The sequence below is a fragment of the Plectropomus leopardus genome, chromosome 12 (genome assembly GCF_008729295.1).
Source record: "Plectropomus leopardus isolate mb chromosome 12, YSFRI_Pleo_2.0, whole genome shotgun sequence".
Lineage (NCBI taxonomy): Eukaryota > Metazoa > Chordata > Actinopteri > Perciformes > Serranidae > Plectropomus > Plectropomus leopardus.
Genome location: NC_056474.1, coordinates 14,146,564 through 14,169,517, shown reverse-complemented (window position 1 = coordinate 14,169,517; position 22,954 = coordinate 14,146,564). Strand labels below are relative to the sequence as shown.

General features: G+C 38.5%; 1 protein-coding gene across 1 annotated transcript in view; it reads right to left on the bottom strand.

Moving 5' to 3' along the window:
• Nucleotides 1-22,954, bottom strand: part of tnr (tenascin R (restrictin, janusin)) — a 212,830-nt gene that overhangs the window by 127,258 nt on the left and 62,618 nt on the right. The window contains exon 2 of the mRNA XM_042497978.1: nt 21,243-21,296. Within this exon, the coding sequence (XP_042353912.1) occupies nt 21,243-21,253 (11 nt within the window). The 5' untranslated portion in view covers nt 21,254-21,296. The remainder of the gene's footprint in view (nt 1-21,242; nt 21,297-22,954) is intronic.

The window sequence follows — 22,954 nt, the reverse complement described above, 5'->3', positions numbered from 1 at the left end:
TGTCACCTCAGATGTTTTCAGGTGCACATTTTCGTGTACTGTTTAGCTGTAAAATGGGAAAGTTTGCTCTGGCTGGTGGGTGGTTCTTGGTTTTGGTTTTAATGTTTTCAAATTGCGGACAGGTCACAAACTTTCTCATTTTAAAGCTAAACAGTACACGAAAATGTTTCTGAAAGCATCTGAGGTGAGAAATAGGCAATGCAGTAACAGAATCTTGAGTCATATTTGATCATTGCTGGCTGGTTTGACAGTTTGACCACTGTACACGAGAACTGACTGACAGCTGCGTTAAAAATTTCTCTGCTCTGATTGGTTGTTTTCATTCAGCCATGGTGGATTCTAGCAAATGCCATTAGAGGCATTATAAGGAGGCAGAGGAACATGACTTTTTTCTACGGATTATTTGTTTCAGGTACGACTGTAGAGACACAGAAACAGTTTCAGCAGATGACAAAAAATTGTTTTTCATAAAAGTTGTCAACTACAGCCTAAATTGTGGTAAAATAACTGGCTGTTCAATAACAGTTAACAGTGTGGTTGTGTGAGTTTTTGCTCTTGAGATTTAAAAGCTAAAATTGAAAAAATAAGTGAATCCTTTCATGTGCAATCAGCATGATTAAAATTGTTTGATCCTCTGTGCCTAATTTCTTCTCACACAAATCGTTCTTGTACTTGAATGTGATACAATCAAGTGTGCGTGGGTGAGTGTGCTTATGTGTGCAAATCTCCATGTATGCAAATGCTTTCTAGGGTTTGACATATTTTCTGAAGTTTGTTTAAGTCAGTGTGCTAAATGATGCTGCGGGTGTGTTCGCACACAATATCAGGTTGCTTAACTAAATTCTTATGATAAAAATCCTGCATGTGCATACACACATACACAGACACACACAGTGGACACAGAAACACACATTAAACCACAGGCAGACAAACAGCAGACCGCAAGCCTTCCAAATCACTTGGCCTTCATGTTAGACTGTTAATTATGACAGTAATCGATCCCACAGAGACAAACAGAAGGCGAAAGAGACTCAGACAAGGTGACAGGCAGCCTGAGAGAAAGTCAACAAGAGAATACGCACAACAGGTAAATGAGTGGGAGAGTTGATAGTGCAGATCCACAGGCAATCTGATGAATCAGTATGTCAAATAAAAGAACAAATTAAAAGCCTATAAATCAATCTTTTAGCATTGCAGGTTACAACGTAAAGCCTTGTGGAGAGGGCATCAATAAAATGAGGCACACAGGCACTGAGGTAATGGCAAATCCATATTAATCTAAGTTCCATAATTTACATGGAATAGTTTCACAATTTCAGAACTGAGATTTCATTTTGTTAGTATTTTATCACATAATGTCATTACAAAAAGTAGCAAATATATGTCACTTGTTCTGAATGATGCATTACATCCTTCAAATAAAACCCTCCCTGTGAGTCGTGTTTAAGATGGTAATAGTTGAAGCTGTGACAATAATCAAGCCAACATACTTCATCCTTATGGGTATATGGATATATATTATGGAAACCATTAGTTCTCCTAAATGAGGCTCGTCAGCTCTGTAGGAAAACATCTTTGATCAATCAGATTATTGGAGAGTGTCAGCAAATGAGGCACAAGACAATTTACATACAAGCGAAATCAGTCACTTAATGCTGCATATTCTCCCTGAAGTCCACTACATATAGGAACAAAGCCTTTCACTGAAGCTGGAGATTATCTCTCTGGCAAAGCTGCAGTGTCCTGTTCAGGAGACAGAGACAGTTTGGAGCGTTGAAACGACTCACCACAGTAAGAACACTGACGTCTTTTTCTTTCTTATTTTGTCACTCTCTTCTTTTTCTCTTTTTGTTTCTTCCCAGGCTCTTAAATCTCTGCTCTTTAGAGTGCTTTTATATCACTGGGTGGCAGACAGAGGTCAACACAACACTCATTTAAGTTGTCACACCAACTCCGATACCTTTTTGTGCCTGTAAATACTTCAGATGAAATGCCACATTTACCTTCTTGCTGCCAAGACATCATAAAAAATGTGAAACTTAACATGAGGTATGTGACGTTTAAATGTTTTTGGTCTCTCTGGTCTATTAGGTTTAGAAATAAGACTGCGTTTAAAGCTGCATGCTGTGTTTCTCCTGCTGCTTTGAATGATCAATCAATCAGCAGGGTGTGCAGAAGAATTAGCAGCTGAAATAATGTGCTACATGTAAAGGCTTCAGCCTTCGCCAAAGCAACAGAGGTGGTATTATATATATATATATATACGCTTACAATCACCCTTTTGGAAATAAAAATAAATTAAATTCAAACCATTGTTGTGTTCTTTTCAGTGTCACCATCAGCAAGCTATTGTGTGTTGCATGTTGGGTACTTTCTAAACTGTAAATTGTGATTAAAAAACTCATAAAAACAACTTGTATAGAAACTGATATATGTTTCTAGGCATCTTTATCAATATCATTATTATCATTATTTGACAACACCTGTCATTGAGAAGAGTTCTTGTTCATTTTACTTGACATTTCCTGCATCTAAATGTTACTTGTAATTTATATAATCAACAGGACACATCAATGCAATAAAATGGTAAAATCAGAGTTATTATTGGATGGAATATCTCCTTATGAACAGTGTCAATCAAACTTTAAGTAAACAATGTAGATAAGCTGTATGGGGCACTCACAAAAGCTTAATCACTTCTGTCAGTGAAACGACTGTGTTTGCCAAGGGTACAGATATATCATGACAGACTGCTGCCTTAACAATCAATCACTTCTTCCCCAGTTGTTGCAACATACAGATAATGTTATGTAATGTGTTATGTATGTAATGGAACATACATGTTTTATTACACTGTTGTGAAACAATTTATCAAGGTTGCACATAATACAGTATGTGAGCTTCCATCTACCTTTTTTAAAACATATTTTTTAATTTGCAGATAAAAAAATCTGAGTGGTGGAAAGTTGTGAGTTTTCAAAACTCTTTCGGCAACTTTTCCAGGCCTGGAAAACACGGTTGTGAAATTCCGTGACAGGTTTTCCATGACTGTTGGAACCCTGCCCATTAGAATCGGGCGGTATCTATTTTTTCATACTTTCTTGACATTTCATATACATTTTTTGTTTACCATCAATTGTCTTTTCATTATCTAATCTTGTCTTTTTGCTTTTGTGTTGCTTTTTTATTGTGAATCACTTTGAGCTCTTGTATGGAAAGTGCTTTCTAAATAAATAAAGTTTGTTGTTGTTGTCGTAATGATAGAAATAATTGTAGCATGATGTATGTTATTGTCAATAGCCTACCTACACAAGTCTTGCTTGTTTTAATACTAATGTGCGTTGGAATAAATATGAAATAAGCGCCCTTCTTGCTGAAGGAGCTGATGACACTATCTGCTGCAGCGGGTATGACACGTCAGTGAGCTGAACGGAGATTATGTGTTAAATAAAATCATATGGTTGATACATTGTATTGTAGCTGAAAGAATTCATCTCAAGATAAAGTTATAAGCATCAATACTCTCAAATGGGGGCAGAGACACTGTTCTTTTTTATTTGTCCTATAACGTTGTCCCCACCACTCACAGTCCCTATCTTTCTCAGCTCAGCTGCCAGTCGAGACTGACATCTGGTGGCAAGGCTGCACACTACAATACACGCCTCAATACAGCATCTCAGTATCAGTTTATCAGAAAGAGGCACATCTTTATTTTTGACAGTATTGAACAAGCCTACACCACTGTTTGAGATTTGAATGGCAAATCTAAAATTTGACCATTAGTACTGACCATCTGCTACAGAAATAATACAAATCATAAAAAAATACTAAAGATATGCTTCCTTTATTAACATGGGTGTCGAATTAGGATGAGAAATAATATGCACAAAGGTCTTTATGTGCCTTTGGTCCACACTTTTTTAGGGAGAAAAAGTGGGGATTAGCATAGTAACACACAGCACAGTAACACATAGAACCTCATCCTGTCGCCCACATATACTGCATACTTAAAATTACACACAAAATCCCCACAGCCCTCCACCGCTCGGTCCATCTCTCTCTCTCTCTACATCTATCTCTCTTGAGCACACTCACTCTCATCAGCCTTTAAAGACAGCACAGTCCTGGTTAGAGCTGTGCCGAGAGGTTAGGGCTGCAGGTCTGGCCGCGGATATCCTGGAGGATGACTGGGATTGTGAAGGGAGCGTGAGAGAGAGGCGGAGAGCGCCACTCAATCAATTTCTATTGAATCTCACTCCAGTGGGAACATGATAAGCGATCCAGACCTGAGGGATATAACAAGCCTGTGCATTTCTTCAGATTTGAAGGAAAACAGCCAACTGGGCTCACACTAAATGGAGAAATTGCTTCAGAGTACTCCTAAATCATATAGTCAGAGCCTTTGTTAAACAATGATTTTATAAAAACCCTCAAATTAAATTCTGCTAGTATATTTTCCTCACCACAGAATACTTAAAAGTGATTGCAGAGAACAGAGAAAAGATTCCTTTGGGTGCAAAGAAAACAAGAAAAAACAAAAAAAAAACTGGGGAAAGCATTTAAACCTTTTTAAATTTGCTAAAAGTTATGTAAATGCCGGCTTAACCACAGATGCACTCTGCATGTTGAGCAGGTACAAATGTAAAACCCACAACAATACTGGCATGAAATTAGTGAATTAGTTCCCAGGAAGGTTAATCATATTCCAAACACAGCAAAATTAGAAAATGCAAGTGTAGCTCTAATGGCAGTGCGGTGCTACAATACTGAGAAAATCATTCTGTGATGATGTTTAAGTGGTAATTATTCTTTGTTTAATGATCACATTTGAAATGAAAGATATTTTTAAAATGAAAATTAGCGCTGAAATGAATGGCTGTCACAGCTATGACTGGTTTATAAGTGCAATATATACATTAGAGGATGTAAAGGAAATGTAAGATCGTAGACTGGATGCCTGAATATGAGTATTTGAGGTTTTGTCTAAATTGAAATCAGATTTGATCAAATCTGGACTTCAGAAATACAAAACAGAACCAGATTATTGCAAATTAAATTTACACCACAGTCATAGGTGAGCTGAAATTCAATTTGTGGTCAGTCAGGTGTGACTCAATCGTGAAACATTTTACACCATTAGTCTCCCTCACTGATGTTTCATTTTAACATTTTCAATCTTGCTCTGCATCTGCTTTGGTTTTACAAAGAGAGAGGAAATCAGGTAAATACACACCCATGTAACTGTCAGAGTAACCAACTGAGATAAATTAATGATGCCCATACACAAATCTAACTTGAACATTTGCAAATAACTGTGGGACAGTCTGACTGAAGGAAGGGATGTCAAATCACATTTGCTGGTCATGTCAACACAGTAATAGACAGTAAAAATTCAGGTGAAATATCAAATTTTTGTGCCATTTTGGGGTTTTTTTTGGATACTGTAGTTCATGATCTTTGAGGAGTGCATCCAAAAAGATGGTACTTATATCAAATGTAAATTTAATTTATGGTAAATCGATGATGTTTTGAAAGATTTTACCAATGGTAGAAAACATGAGCATGCCAAATAATGTAACATACAGATGGAATTTAAATTCACCCAACAAGCACATTATTGCATAAAACTTGCTACTATTATTGATCAACTATTTTGATAACGATGTAAGTCATTCTTAAAGCAAAAATGCAAACCAACTGCGGATTGCAGCTTCGCAAATGTAATAATTTAATGTTTTTTCTTATTCTTTTATGACTGTTAATGATGCATTCTTTTTTAGACTGTAAGTTGGAAAACTTGAGGTCACCATGGGCTCTGAGAAGTTTTGGGCTCTTTCCCGTATTTTCTGCCACTTAATAAACAAAAGATGAGTAGATTAATCACAAAAATAGTCATCAATAATGAAAATAATTGTTGGATGCATCATGATCCCCTAAATCTTTTAAATACATCAAATGTAACTGACTGTTCCATTTGCATTTCAGCCTAAGAATATAGAATGAAGAATTTGATTGCAAAAAAAAAAATCATAACAGAAAATAGTCATTCCTCATAGATTCCTGGAATTAATTTTGGTTTTAAATTCAAGTGTCAGTTTGTGCAGTTTATGTTCAATTTGACTGAATGCCAAAAGTAACACCTGTAGCACAAAAAAACCTTTTTTTTTTTTTTTACACAAACATGGTTCAGCTTGTGGCCTTCACTGTCATCCTTAAGGCCACAAGCTGAAAAGCTTCTGATCCAAGTTATATTTTTAATAATTACAGCACCTTTATGAGGTGGCAGTAGATGATCTTTGACTAAAAACTTCTTAAGTAAATTCTGAACTGTTTGATATACAAACAAACAATACAGTGTTGTAGTGGACATACTGACAGGTCAACATTTATATTTTGTGGTTTCCAGCTTGTTTTGACTTTGGATTAAGTCTTGCAACATAACCTAAAACTGATATAAAGCCAGTCCCTAAATCGATTGTCAAGTACAGAAAGAAACTGTGAGTGCTGCATATGAACTACATCCTTTTCTTTTGAATAACAGACTTTCCAATAATCTCAAGAGATGGCTCTGCTTGCCGATGAGCAAAACTACCTTTGGAAAGTAAGAGGGGGCTTTGATAAAAGTTTTTCTATTACCTCAGTTATTCAAGCAAAACCGGCGAATCAACTTTGCATGTTTCATTGATTCCCAGGAACCCTTTCATTCGTTTAAAAGTCATCTGCTTGAATACAGATTCATATTTTCAGCCAGAAAGCCAATAAGGGTTTTTACAAGAAATCTTTAAAACAGTGGCGTGAGGCTAGGAGGGGTACTCTCTCCAGTATCATTTTAGGAATAGGTTATAGTACTATTACTTTAAGATATCAGTATGCTTTGTGGTGTTGTGGTGAATCTAAAATAACCATGGGTTTACATTTTATGACAAAGAACACTGTCAAATAGTAAGCAGCAACACAGACACACCAAGCCAATGGTCAGCTGTTGGTCAGTGTTGGTAAGTTTTTTGTTGTTTAGCCATGAGCTCTTTAGCAGAAACGGTTCTTAGTTGTTTCTTATTGTTTGCTCGCACAAAGTAAATATTGCTTGTTCTGTCAACATTAGCTTGTCAATGTGCTAACTGTTAACTAGTATCTTGAACCTTTTTGAGTGACAAATGCAGACTACCACTGCCTTTGGTAGGTAGAGTTATTTGCTCTCATGCAGGTGCAGAACATTGGTCATTGGCTATAGTCTTTGCGTGTTTATGTGCAACCTTTTGGCAGAGACACAGGTTGATGTTAGTTTGTTGTGTTTGCCTTAAAGGTGCTGTACTTAACCCTGGAGAAAGATACAGTCACTGATTCTTGAGTCTCATTCCCAGGCCATCAAATACTGATGCTTTGGGTTGGAGGTTTGGTCTGACTCATAGACTGTACAAACAATTGACATAGCTACCTCGACATTACCCATTGGTTTGTGCACTACCATTTTGAAGCCTTTGGCATTTGTGCAATTGCAATCTTCATTTTGTTTGGGAGCCAGAAGTGACTATATTTGGACCAGAGATTTGAGCTGTGGAGCCCTGAGGCGTGGATCTGAGTCACAGACAGTAGCAACGCCTCGCAAACAGTGGTGGCACCCTCTAATATGCATAACTTTTAGGCTTCATAAAATGTAAACCGGTGAGTTATTTAAAAATTCAACCCCTGAATACTGAAATCAACTATAGAAATCAATTCAATACAATTCCCTATATTACACAGCCAGAGAAGACATTAACAGCCCCTCAAGCTTCAGTGTGTTTTACCCAATAATTACTGACCTCTTTTTAAACACTTACATTTAACTAAAGCAGGTCAACAAGAACACAAATCAACATTAAACATGATAAACTAAATCCCGTAGGTCACATGACACTGTAAGCGTGCGAGAGCGCTGTATTTAACACAGGAAATTGTGCGGCTCTGTTTCGCTAGTCGAATCCAGACATGGAAGACGACAGGTGAGCCTAAAGCGTCTGGTTAGTGGCCGCCTGTATGAGGACATGTGTATGAATGTTTGCGTAGAGATGGAGCAGAACAGCAGAGTGTGTACCCTCGGTCGCGCTGCTTAAACAGGTAAGGGGAACAGAGATTGTCGTGAGGTGTTTTTAAATGCTGGGTGAACACGGAGGGGAACAAAGAATGTGTGGCGTGTGTGGCTTGTGTGTGCACGCTGTCAATGACGGAGCCGCTCCATCACAGTTACATTATGTGGACAACAACATTTAGTAGTTTTAAATGCCGCAGTTACCTCATGGTTTTGACACTATTCTCCCTATTTTGAATAGAGCCACAAGTTAAAGTATAGCACACTTCATGTCACTACACATTCAGTGTGACTCATGCAATGCAACTATCTTGAGACCTTTCTCTGCTCAGGATGTGATGTCAGGCAGGCTGGCCCACTTAGAGAGAAGTCTCTGTGCATGAAATTGACCTAACGATTTAGCAAGGAACTCAGATTCAAAAATACAAATAATATTCTCCAAAAAACAGATGCAATTTGGACTTGCTTCCCTTTCTTCTTATGTGTGTGAGTGTGTGTTGTTGTTTTTTTTTTTTTTTATCTCTCCCTCCCTGGCTCACTCTCCCGAGTTGCCTATTTCTGAGCTGTCATCTTGCTTCAGTGATATTTGTTATACAGAGAACAGAGATCAAGAGTGCTTCTGCATTGATTCTTTCACTTTGTTATGACACTAAATTCTGCCTCAGTGCTCTCTGCTAAATGAACAAGCCACGCATATACTGACGCGCATACACACACACGCTGACGCACTGTGACAGATAGCTATGAGCACATATCTTGATACAGGATCATTTGTTATTTTGAGACTATTGATTTGTGAGTTACGCAATAAAACAAGTCTCTTTCAGGAGCATCCCTACAGTGATCAATTTCAACATGCTATCCCTTTCATTGCATTCTGATGATATGATCAATACATCTTCTTAGATGCTGACTGCACAGAAATACAGTATAAAAATACACTATCACAAAAAAAGACAAATATGACAAGAATGCTACTGTGAGCCGACAGTGTTTTACATGTGAGGTTCCTGAGACAGAGACTGTGGAAGCACACAGCTTCCCTGAATATCATCCATCATCCAAACATCTAGACAAAAAGAGATGAATACATTATTCTATTTTTAGGGAGGTATTTCTACACTATATGCCTCCATTATCTTGCAACAAAAAGTGGTCCGGTTGATATGTAAGGCAGCGAGTTATCCTATCAGCAGGGAACGTCATTTACAGATGGGGTCACAAGTAATGGAAAGTCATTTTCACCAGGGGCTGTTTTCCATGTAGGATAGCTTCCGTGCTGCCAGATCAACGAGGACAAATGGCTGCCTCTTGCCCAAATCATTACGGTAACCCAGAATAAGTAGCTAAGCAGCCCCAGCTGAGGGCTTTGGATGCCTGAATGTTTCCCTCGGCCATAGCCACAGTACAGTCTGAACAAACTGTAACGTGAAGAACAAAAAGAGCACGTTGTCAACATCAGTTTTTATTAAAGCCTGTTTTTTCAAGTCAACTGCTTTAATTTCAATATATTTTTAAGCCAATAAGTTTATGAATACAAGGTTTAATCATTTAGCATTAGATATCTTGATGTGGATATGATTTGGGGCTAATATAAACTAAAGAAAAAGTAGAACTCACAAATTCTTGATGCTTGTTTTGGTGGCAAAAGTGGACATTCACACATCAGTGTCAAGAGCTAAAAGAGAATAAGTGGCGGTTCAGAGTGAGTCTTCCTGAATGACATTACTTCGCTGTGTTAAAATGAGTGAGTAGGCTAAAGTCAGTCCAAATGTGGCCTCTGAGACAGCAGCCGCTGGGAGGCTACGGCTCCAATCAGACAGCACGGTTTACAGGATGAAAAAACACAGAGCGTTCTGCACTGTCTGTTTTTGGTTGAAGCCTTCCCAATCAAACAGGTGGTTTTGCTGTTTGCTGCGTCTTTAGTTTTATTAATGTTGATACACAACCACTCCATCACCTGTCCTTAGCTTAAATGCTCTTTTGCTGAGGGTTCAACTCACAGATACCTTAAATGCTGCATAAAAAATAGACAGGCAAAGTCTTTTGCTCCACTGCTGATTTAGTGTGAGAAGCTGTCTCCAAATAGCATGATGGTCACATGGAAAGGGTATATGGGACCCTCAGAGAGAGGAGAAATCGCAAGGAGTACCACCAGCTGGTCCAAAACTTTGTTGGTTCAAGGCTTATTTTAGGATGAGTCGCAGACAGTTTGACAATCTGCTATAAATCGTGGGGTATAAATATAGTAGGTAAAATGTTCAAATTTGTTCAGATGTCTCTTGCTGCTTGACCCGGGGAGATGTTAAAAGTGAAGGCTAACACACTAGCACTTGTTCATCTACTACTACAGTAGGTCCGCCTCTCAGTTAATCCCATTGGACAATAGGAAAAAATGGCAATGACTTAAGGTGCTTTTCTGTTTTTAGTTGAAAATTCTTTGCACTCAGGAGGTTCAGGGCACTCCTGTAAGGTGCATCAAACGGAAAAGAAATTGAGGTGATAAGCAAAATATTTCACTCTCATTGAAAACAATTACAGAAATCCACCTCAGCTGCCTGCTAAAATGCGCTCTGTCTGATTAGTGCCTGATGAGTGACCAGCCTCTACATGGAGAGACAGAAGGGGTAGTTTAAAACTGATTTAAGAGAATAACGTAAAACAAAAGTTGTGTCTTGCAACAAAAGCTGTGCAAGTAAACAGGAAATAAGAAAATCTGAAGATGAGGAATAGCCAAGAAGTAAACAGACCTAAATACTTACTTCATGAGTATCAAAGTAAACAACTCACAAATAAACGTAGCTTTTAAAAGGCCATGTTTTGCTCTGGTCCCGGTCCAAAAATCTGACATTGCCTGACCTTGCCTCCTGATGTTGGAATATTGTTTATTGGAGTTATTTATTATAGCGTGCTGTTTTTGTGAGGCCAATCTAGGCTTAAATGTAGTAAACTAAGCAGGACTGATGCCCTTACTTGCTAGTGTGGGCATTTTAGAAACAATGCAAACAGATTACACTACAGTTTGTGAATAATTAATGCAATTCAATTAACCTGATCCATAAGCCTGCAGTAAAGTCCCATATTAGTGCTTTAAAGTAAACCTCTCTAAAGTTGTGTCACTAAAATTTTACTTTAATTTCAGGCTTAACTTGCCTCTGTGAACTTAAACTTTGTCAGCAGTAAACAATAAAACTTTGATTGAAGACAGATTAAACGAAGTTTCGGCAAAAAAGGAAAGTTTGAAAACTCATGAAGTGATGCACGTGTAATGAGTTTTCTTGTACCCAACAAATGATGATGACAGTGGTGACTGGTGATGCATTAACACTGTACTGGGCATTTTAATTAGAAACAATAATTAAAGGGCTGACCTAAATTATTTAGACCTCACCAATGAGGGTGTGGATGTTACAGACAAATAGCCCCCCAAAAGTTAATTCTGTCTTTGGGATAACTTCCTTGTGAGTGCCTAACTTCACATTTTGCATGACAAACATTTACTCTGTATATAACAGTTTAAAGCAGCTACTCATAAAGGGATCTCAGTCAAACCTTCAAATAGCATCATATTATCTGAGCAGCTGCAAATAGAAAATGGGGCAAATCAGAATCAGAAATGTTGCCACAGACTATTTGGGTATTGCATTCTTGTCACAAATGTGAAAACGCCAAGCCTGTCTTCCAGCGCCTCTTATCCACAGAAGAGAAATAAACTGCACACTGTGGCAGTAAATAAAGCAAATTAAAGCTTCCTTTGAATTAAAATTGTGAATGGTTTTAACTAGATAATGAGAGACTCTTAACAGTTAAGCAGTAAAGCAAGTAATTGCTTTTTCATGGACTCAAGATTTTGAATTTCTATCATGTGGTGAGACTAACAGAATCCAATCACATGGATAGCAATTAAACTCTTCAGTGAACTCCCGACATGGTTCACTTCCAAGGTAATCACATAACTTAGTGTGATCCATACTTAATTTCCTGCCAGGATGTGGATGATGTTTCCTGTATGTGGCAAAGCTAAGTTTTGTTAAGGCCACGTACTGCTGGCACGGTCAGGAGCGGAAACTGTATGTCGCAAATCAGAGTCCTTTTCTGTAGGACTGTCAGGAGTTCTTTGCAGCAGCTCTGTAAAAGAAAACTTTTTCCGAAACTTGAAATAAACTCATATATTCGCTGTGAAGAGTGAACATAGCAGGCTATAGTCGAGAAGACAACATTAGCAGTGATAATCAAAAACATGCCTGCATGATGTGACCATAACACCATAGAGAAACGACCACACATTGCATGATGTAAGAGTTCTCAAGTTCCTATTTTGTATTGTCTCCACATTTCTCTTTCATATGTGTTTCATATTTTTTTCTCTCTCAAAAGAAATGCAACACAATTGTTAAATAACCATATTTAAATGGATAGATCACCTCCAGATCAAACAAACTTTTTCCTCTCACAAGTAGTGCTATTTATCAATCGAGAAATCATGATCATCTTGTTTTTGCAGTTCTGTGCAAGAACTATTTTCTTTCTACTGAGCTACACCCGCCAACCATATTACCCCGTAAAAGGAAGCGTGCATCGAGCGGTGGGTGTAGTTCAGAAGAAAGGAAACATTTCCAAAGTGACACTGCAGAAACAAGGTCCATGGATTGTCACAGTAAGTAAGCTGATCATGATTTCTGTAAAGAGACCTTGCTTTTAAGTTTTCAAATGTATTTTTTTGGGTACTTTGGGCACAACAAGCTGAGTGCCATCTTGTTCCATTATATTGGAACGAAAACAGACATTTCTGTGGTTGATATTATCAACCCTCTGCAACTCTGACTTCAACAATGTAGCTTGATAAAGAGCACTACAGGTAAAAGAAAACAAATGTATGTTTGATTTTTGGGTGAACTGTCCCTTTAAAGTTATGTCTGCAGCTTCCTACAACTTAAATTGACCAATACACATTAGATGCATTAGCCCTTTTGAGATTATTTTTGTGGTTGTTGTACTGATTCACTGATTTAAGGCTAAATGATTCTGCCACAAAGTAATGCTGTGCAGTTTTTTAAGCTTGGTGAAATAATTAACCAACAAAAATAGTCAAACATGTTCATATGTGCATAGCCTCAAAAACTATACGAGATATGCTGCAGACATGACAAGATTGCTAGAAATTGGCAAATTGTTCCACAAAGCTTTATTGTAATATTTAGAATATATAAATATCCTTTCAAGCTTCATTAAAAGCAACAAACGTTTACATAATACTGGTGTTAAGAAGTGTGTTGTATTGTTGTAAAGCCTGACCCCAGAGGCACAGAGGAGACAGACATGTTATTTTAATGTGACCCAGGAAATAATAGGTTTTTCTCCAGTCTGCTACACCAGAGCTGGGTCAAATGCAGGAGGGATCCGAGCGATGCTTTTTGATTTCCTGCTGTTTCTATTTGTGATCCGGTCTGAGTCACCCTGTGACGGCCTCCATGTGGTGGCCTGTCCAACAGCAAGAACAGATTGCATTACTGGCCTGGTCACAGCGAATGGTTGCTGCTAACAAGTTGCCTTTCCTCTCTGACCCCTGTTTGTGAATGTGTGTGTTGCTGTGTTTGCCTGTGTGTCTATGTGCATGTGTATTTGTGCATCTGTGTGTGTGCATGTGCTAGTCAGCGTGACCCAGAGTGACTTGTTTCCAATAAGGAAATGAAATCCATTGTGGGATTTTTTTTTCTCCCCCCAAGCGAACCATTTTCTTTTATTACTTCACCTGCACTTCCTTGAGCCACTGGGTGTGCTCCCACGCTGCAACCAACTCCCAGACAAGCATCGGCAGCATCTATCTTGTGGACAGAAGTGCTGAGTGGCTATTACTTCTCAGCAGACCACATAAAAACCACAGCAATTAAACGCTATTGGGCCATTCGACTTTGTCCTCTTAGAGGAAAAAAAAGGGAGCGAGTGAGCGAGAGAAGAAAGGCAAAGAAGAAAGTGGGGGTGAGAACCAGAAAAAGAGAGACTTCAACTGATGCTGCTTAACAGAGAGAAAGATTTTTATGTCAGTAGTTTGAAATTGAGAAGGAGGAATTAAAGAGCGTGAAAGTAGCTGTGAAATTAGAGCTGATAAAATACAGTACCTGTTCTCAAAGGGACATGAGAGAGCTCTTTAACTAAGGTACAATAAAAAGTAAAAGTAGAGCGCGGCATGGGAGCTAAAGTAAGGTCTCCACTTTTAACTAGATTTATAGTTTAAGTGATTCTGCTGGAGCTGCATTGTTGTTCGGCCCTTTAGAAGGGAGCTTAAATCATATTCTGCACTCTTCAGACCACTCGATGGAAAAACACTTTTTGAGTTATGTCCTTTAAATCTATTTTGCAAAGCTGTTGTGCAGGATGTAAAGTGAATTTATGGCAATCTGCGTGTGATATGCATTGCATTGACTTTCTATGACACATTTATAATCTCTAGTACAGGAACTGAAAGAATTTTTATTCAAACAAAAAGTGGACACAAAGACGAAAAATTATATGGGATGCCGACATGATTTGCCATGTATAGCCAACTAGTGCTCTGAGAGTGTTATAACCGCATGAGGTATACATTTTAATAGTGCTAAAAAAAATCTATTTGTGGCAGCGGATGTTTTAATTGTGGCGGCCTATCACAAATAAATGATGTGTGTAAAGTGTAAATGTTTGAAAATATAATCTAACTGATTATTAACACTGCAACAAACATGCGAGTTCCAAAGTGTATTTGATTATACGTACAAGGTTTTCCTCAAGCAGGCGAAAAATTCACCACTTTCTCTCCCTCTCCATATTAGTTTCACTTAACTTACATCATGCCATTTTGTGTTTTTCCTGCCATCATTTTACCAGCTAAGCTCATCACAAGCAAACTCAGCAAATCTGAACTAGACCTTAAGCAAACAAAGCTCTGTTTTTCTCAGTGTGATGTAGTGACAGTATTATTGCAACCGCTACAGTCAATCGTGCGACTGTTGTTGCTGCCACAAAGGAGGACCGTGCCCATTCATCACGCTCTGTCTACGTACGTTCCAGGCAACTAAAAATAAACGTCTCGAACCTCTCGGTAATCAGGATGGGGATGTAGGTACACAGCGCATAAAACGCATGACGAGAAGTGAACTAACACTGAAAATTACAAATGGCTGCCTGTCTCATTACCCAAGCAAATCACATTAGGTATCCTTCGGAAGCCTAATATAGATGCTGCACTGTGTGTCCCTCTCTCCTACAATCAGTCTTTCTATCCATCTTTCTCTCTGTCTCTTGATACATCCCTTATTCTCTTTGTCTGCCCTTTTCTCACTGACTCTCTCTCTTCTTTCACTTTTTGTCCCTTTGCCTTTCTGTACTTCTCTGTCTCCATCTCTGACTGAGCCGCTCTGTCTTTGTCACTTTCTCTCTCTGCTGACCAGACAGATATATTCAAATGGAAGCTAAGGACAGAGTGTTGCATTATTCAAACCCCTCACAGGAACGAGTGTTGGGAACAATGACAGAAAAATTCCCATTAAAGCAGGCCATTTGCTGAGACAACAAATCCTAAGGCCAGAGTAAAGCCAGGTACAACTCCCAGGAGAGTTGTTGCACATTCATATATGTAACCGTTAGAGTTTTTGATTCTTAAACATAGATTTTTTTAATACCTAAAGACAGAGGTAATAGTTATTCTTCTTCACTGGAAATAAAACAAACCCCCCATCCTTTATCCAATGGATCCAGGACGTGATGCTGATGTTAAAGTTAGAAAAGACTGAATGTGGTATGCGTGGTTCTTATCAAAAATTTGAGGAAACATGGTCCCCCTTGGTTAGCTTTCTGGAGGATCTTGTGTTTCCTAATTTTTAACGAAAGATAACTAACACACACTAAAGAGCTGCCTGGATATTTTGGGGTTGTGACAAAGATGTCTGGCTGGAATTGTAGAAGGCTGTATTTGGAGATGATGTTATTATTACTGTTATTTATGGTGGTAGGTATTTATGTATTGATTTTTTATTTGTCTTACTAATATATTTTGTATGTGTGATTACGGAATGTGTACAGACATATTTGGACTGTATCCGTGTATATATAGGTATATATGTTTATATATATATAAGGGCATACCACAATTTTTTTTCTTCTTTTCTCCTCTGTTGTTGTTGTCACTGTTGTTTGGTTATTGTGTGACCAGGATGGGAGGGATTGAGGAGGATTGGAGGGGGATTTGGGGCTGTTGTTGTTCATGGAATATGTACAGTTAATATTGGAAGATTTATATTTTGCATACTGAAAAGAAAGAGGTTACAAAAGAGATTTAAAAAATAAAATAAAATAGAGACATAGGTAATACCAGCATAGAGCCAGTTTATCCTCTGAGAATTGGTACATTTTCAGCAACACTACAACTGGCAGGCTGTATCAAATAACCAAGATTGACACCTTCGAGTTTTAAAAACCCACCACACAGTTAGTGTAGGCTAACACATGCTTTGAGATCAGAGGGCAAAAAACTGCGTAGCCAGTTAGCTGGCGAGCACTGAGCCTGCTCTGAGCCTCAGTGGAAATGACCTGTCACATCACAAACTTAATGTGGAAAATCAAAGGACTGGAACCAATATCCTGGACACAGCCGAGCTGCGTTACAACACACTCTGATGGAGCCCTCAGGGTCACATCGAACACTGTGTGGGATTCACATAATCAGGGTACTGCTAATCTTTCTGAGAAATGCAGATGTCATACACACCAGAGTGCTTAGACTTAGAGGGGGAGGAGCTGGTTGTCCTTTTAAATAAATTCACTTTTTTCACTGCCAACACCAAATTTGATGTTGAAGTTAAGCTATATAGGGTATGACTGGAAGATTAACATGAATAACATGAACTGTTTTTGACATTTTACAATCATCAAGCTATTAAGCCCATCAGCTAAAATGTGAAGAGCTTTCGACTAGGGATGTCAGTTACAGTTAATTTCGCTTTCTATAAGCCAAAAGCCATTAACCGCTAACTAACTGGTTTATTTCTCAAAAAAAAAAAATAGTGTAAAATCCAGAGGCTTTTCTTTTGAGTCTGGGGCTCCATTGCAACAGTGAGCTTTAGCGCTGCATTTCAAAGCATTATCTATTTAGAGGTAGAGAAATGTTAATGTTTAAAATGTCTTGCCTTATATTTTACTTTCTGTTGGCTTTGCTGACAGACATCCGTCCAGCCGTGTTAACAAGTTGAAACATGACCGCTGCCTAACCTCAGTATCCTCTGGTTCCTTAGCTGCTCTGCACTGCTAACCACCCACATTGGATGGGAGCTAACCTTAGCTTGCTAATGGCACCCCTCATTCAGCGATTACAGTAATTTCGTTCTGGCATCTACTGTTTGAACACAATACTTAAAGTAAAACATACAAGTGACCTACATCAAAATCTATCCAAATAGTTCAAGAAGTTTTTGAGTAAAAACAAAAATTGTTACAACTGCAATCTCCCAATCAACCCTGCGTTTCCAGTTGCAGATGAGGAAAAGCTGGTATAATCTACAGAAACATTCAGTGTCTGTGTGCGTGTGGCAATCAAGGAGAGAGATGGCGTGTCTGCGGGCAGGTGAGCTGGACGTCAGGTTAGCAGTAAACCAGGAATGTTCAGTGTGAGCTGAAGTTTGTCAGAGGCGCCAGACCAGTGGCACTATTTTAGCAGTGCAAAGAGAAATTGTCCAACATGTTTCGCGAAATCTGATCAGCTCTTCAGATTGGCCTTGAAACTATTTTGAACAAATGTAGCCGATCGACCTGAGCACCTTATCTGGGGCTGTTCGATTTACGATACTTGCTCGTGTCTGATTCTGGCTGCTTAAAGTAAAGATAGAGAGTTAATTAATTTAAGTGCTGCTGCTAAATGCATAAAGGGAAACACTGCTTTGCAAGGAGCTCATAGATAAAAAAAAAATAGAAATCTGACAAAACTTAAAGCACTGATAGAGCATTTATTCATTTTAGTGTGACTGTATGCTAAAGGGTTAACTACAGAACAGTAACATTTGTGTAAAGAATAGGAAAGCACTATTTATGTATCAATATCTATTTACAATGATGCAAAGGTGTATGTACAGAATATATTAACACCTACTCCTGCAGCCAGCAGTGTGGCTTTGTGATTGGCCTTTTTCAACCCTTCAGAAAATGAGTTCTACCAGCTCTTTATGTTGAGCTAAAAAGGCAAATTGCTGCTTACTTTGCATTTTTTTACACCTGACGTATCATCATCTCAGCATATGCAATGTCGGCGTGATTCAATCATGAATAAATAAGGTTTGTATTGAACTGTTGCATCACCTCACATTTTGTCACTGAAACTATTGAAGGACACTGGGTGATTAATGGTAGCATTCTTTCTGACCTTCTGACACAGTGATCTGTTTAGACCACAGGGAGGGAAGTCTTGTGATTTTATCCAATGAGAACAAACATTTTGCCAATAGCCGTTGGCTATCTCGATTTGCAAGTAAGCACACTGTTTCCCCCCGGCCAGATCGATGTTTCTCGATTAGTCTGCCCGGGCCAAAAGAAATGCAGCAACTTTCCTCTTTGTCAGCTACCCAGACTCATTTTCATTTCACACGCACACATAGATATGCAGAAACACACTCGCAAGGGCACACACACGCACATTAAACACAAAAAGACAAACTGATGTCACAGATATCAGAGACACACAGACGTCATACGTCTCGTGGCATTTAGCACAAACGTCAAATAGTGTAGAGCCCTGCAAAAAATCAATGGGCATTTGCAACAATCAATGGTCGGGTTCCTATGAGAACTAATTAGAAAGGCAAACATGCAGCGCCGCCTCTTTCCTCCTCTCTGCCTACCACTGTGAGTTTACAACTCAGTGCTTCTCCACCGACAGGATCAAAACTTGTAAGAAAGGATCAAATAAAAAGATGCACATGTAGTATGAAAATAAACAGAAAAATTGCCATCCATAATAAGAAAGGCCATGTTGTGTCTCTGTGAAGAAAAAAAAGAACTTTTTTTTTTACCATAACTATTATCTAAACTTTTAACTGAGGATAATGTAAAAAATCTTGCTCCAAGTGACACTTTGTCTATAAAAACAATTGTTACCAGAAGAGAAGTGATCGGGTAATTACCTTGTCTGGCTCCTAGCATGTCATTCAGTCCACTAAAAGGCCTATGAGATCTGAGTGCAGCCTAAATTCCTCTACAGGTCTTCATTTAAACCTTGTTGTTTTGCACATTAAAGCCTTCAGGGGTTTAAATCACCTTCAGAAGAGAGCGAAATGCAGCAAATTTCTCCTACAAATCGTGGATAAGCCACTATCAAAAGAGATTGATGGATGGTTTCTTACAGACTTGCTCATCCTAATTTTCTCCTTACTACATTTTTTATCCCAATTTCCCTTTCACTGATTCAGTCTCCTCTTTTGAACAATTAGTCTGAATTAATGTAGATCACTAAAAATGAGTGATCTCACTTTCCTTGCTAGACCATGTGAGTGTGAATTAGGCAGTTTCCATTTTTATCAATATGAAGTAGGTTCATTGGATTGTTCGATGTGTCGGATAATTACTAATTTTGACAATGCTAAGAGAAAGTGTGGAATAAAACAAAACTAGTGATTTTTTTTATGTCAGATGCTATTAACACCCAGGGTGGAACAGCCAATATGGCATACTAGTAATGCTGAATTATGACAATACAAGTCTATTCAGCTATTCTGCTTAACTTTATGCACACAGTGCAATAAGCAGTTTTGTAAATCCTAAAAACTGAAAATACTAATAATAATAAACTATGTCTAAACATCACAAGCCAGCAGTGACTCACTCAGGACGCAAATGCTGGTCTCGTGTGAAAGTCTAGTACTTACTACCCATCTACCGCATCTTACTCCCTCCATGGACTGTGCTGCTTGGCTTTGGCTTCATTTTACTACAGAGGGAGTAAGTTGAGATGCATCGTTCATCTTTATTTACAGCCTATGGGTGGAAATTGGCACTCCGGTTTGTTTGTTTTTTATTGTCTTAAGATTAATTTTCTGTCTATTAATCTATATATTTCTTGTATCTATCTACAAATCTCTTACATCTGTTGATCTGTCTATATTAACTCCCTATCCTTTCCACCTGTAAACAATCTATTTGCCTTCCCATCTATCAACCTATCCCTCTGAGTATACTGCTGTACATTAGACAGTGCAGAGACACACACAGATAGACACACTTGAATTAAATGAACTGGAGACTATGCTGCAAGGCAAATCAAGCAGTGTGAAGTCGTCACTTTATACTTCTGCTGATTCTTGACAACTCTGAGAAGGCTTGTCTGCCCCGTACGGTCTGTGCAGCTAAAGAGAGAGCTGTAAATCTAGTTTCCGATTAAGGGGCAGAAAAGACGTCAGATATTTTCCTTGGATTTACTTAACCATGACAACTGAAATGCAACAAAATAAGCCTGACAAAAACTGAGTGGCAGAGAGGACAAACAAGTCAAGATACTGAACATACTGTACAGAACTCATTGGCTAAAAAGGAACTGATTTTTGTGCCCTGCTGGATACTGAACGGGAGGGTGACACACAAACTAAGTACGGATAATATACTGCAGCGGAAGTGGAAAGTTAATGCATTACCTCACTGGAGTCAGCTACACAGTAAACCTATTGCAAGAAGAGTAATGGTGTCTCTAGATCATTGAGATATGTAGCGCACAGTGATTGGAACAGCTCCTAAAGTGTGTGCTCCAATGCTAATGTGGCTAAAGGGGGTATCCAGGGACACAGACAGATAGCAAATGGGCCTTGGCTTATCTGAAAAAAGTGAAGCCAAGCTTCACACAGAAAACCCAAGCTGTGATAATGCAGAAAGGTTTCAGAAGACATTAAAGGCAAACGTAAAGAAGGTATGCAGCGGGAACAGCAATCAAAGGATCATTAGCATGTACACTGAAAAGCAAAGAGAATGATTGTCTTTTCATGTCTTCTAGTCATTTCAGGTGTCATGCTGAGTTGTGAGAATATATTTGCCTGCGCACATTCTCATACATAAAGAGAGGGGGAGTGCATTTTTATATCGAGGAAAGGAGTGAACACTATGCACACATACTCACACATACATGCACGAAGGTATGCTGTAGCATGCATCAGAAAATGCAACTCACCTTGAGAGCATTAACCGGAGTTGATCCTTTTAGTGTTGGTCTTCTGGGCTGCAGCTGTCAACACAAAGGAGAGAGGTTAGGGATGTTTAACACTTGAAGATTTTTTTCACCTGCTTTGGTATATTCTTAAATTCACCTGAAGAGAGCACGAGAGAATCAAATCACACATTATCTATTTTTTTTTTTTTTTTTTTAAAAGGACATTCACTTGGTTGGGAGAGCCAAAAATATACACAATTTACACACGCACACACACACAAAAAATAATCAGACACAAAAACATCTCATGGCCTGACAGTATGCCCTACAGATGTTCGCTCCTTCCTGACTAACTCCCAGCCCCATTCACACAATCCGATCTGGCTTTAAAATAATAATGCATTATTTAAAGGCTACAACGGATGTGCAATATATATATCTTGATATTTTCAATTGTCCTCAAGTATGGATCCAGTGTGTTTGATTTTGGGCCTCCCAGGTAGACAGTTAACCACTGTAGTGAGCAAAAGATTATATAAGATCCTAGTTTTTGCTGCCAGAAAAAAAAATATTGTTACAGTGGATTAGTGACACAGCCCCTTCTATTAAAGGTTGGTGTAAGGTTATATTTGGGTTGCTTCCTCTGGAATATCTTACTAACGTTTTGCTTGACAAGGTAGACCAGTTTTATAAAGTCTGGCAGCCCTATGTGGACTATCTTGGACCTGACTCTTCCTCCAGTTTTGTACAAGGACTCTCGAATCTGGACTTTTGTGACCCATCATCTGTTGGTAAAGCAGACTGTCTCCTATGGCCTCCTTTTTTTTGTTTGTTTGTGATTATCATTTTGATGTATTTTTTTTGTTGTTGTCAATGTTATCAAAAATAAGAAAACTATTTTTGATATTTATTTGAAAAAAAAAATGTCCTCAAGTCTCATGCTTTCTTGCTCTGTGGACCCAATAATGCAGAAGATCGGAGTTATTTTAAACCTTAGTACAACACGGTATCCACTTCTCCTTATACATCCATGCTTCACACACATCTTTAATCCAGCAGCACAGAAAATCTATACAATAACCACAGTTTCAAGATGGTTACCCAATCCTGTCCACATATGAAATATATTCTCAATCTCCCCTTCTGTGCCTTAGTTTTGGCGTTATGATATTACATGACCTTTTGAAAATAAAATGTCATTACTCCATCACTTTATGCTATTTCACTTTTGAGTGAAATTTTGTCATAGTTAGCACATTATTTTTTAGTTATCACCAAATATGTGTTTTGAGATCACTGTGACCTTTGACCACCAAAACCTAATCAATTCATCCTCGAGTCCAACCGGACATTTGTGCCGCGTATTCCTGAGATACCAAGTTCACAAGAATAGGACAGACATTACATCACGGTGGCCTTGACCTTTGACCACCAAAATCTAATCATTTTATCTTTGAGTCACAGTGGATGTGTGTGCCAAATTTGAAGAAGTTCCCTCAAGGCGTTCTCTCATTTGAGAGAATGGAGTAGATGGACAGACAGACACAAGGACAACCCAAAAATATAATGCCTGCAGCCATGGCTGTCAGCAGCACAGGCATAAAAATGTTGGATGACATAATGATCAATTTTAAACACATTCAACTGTCACAAAAAAAACAATGTGCTGCACAATCCCTCTGAAGCAGTACCCTTCTGTATGACAACACAGCAGGCACGTGCTGTCCACAAAC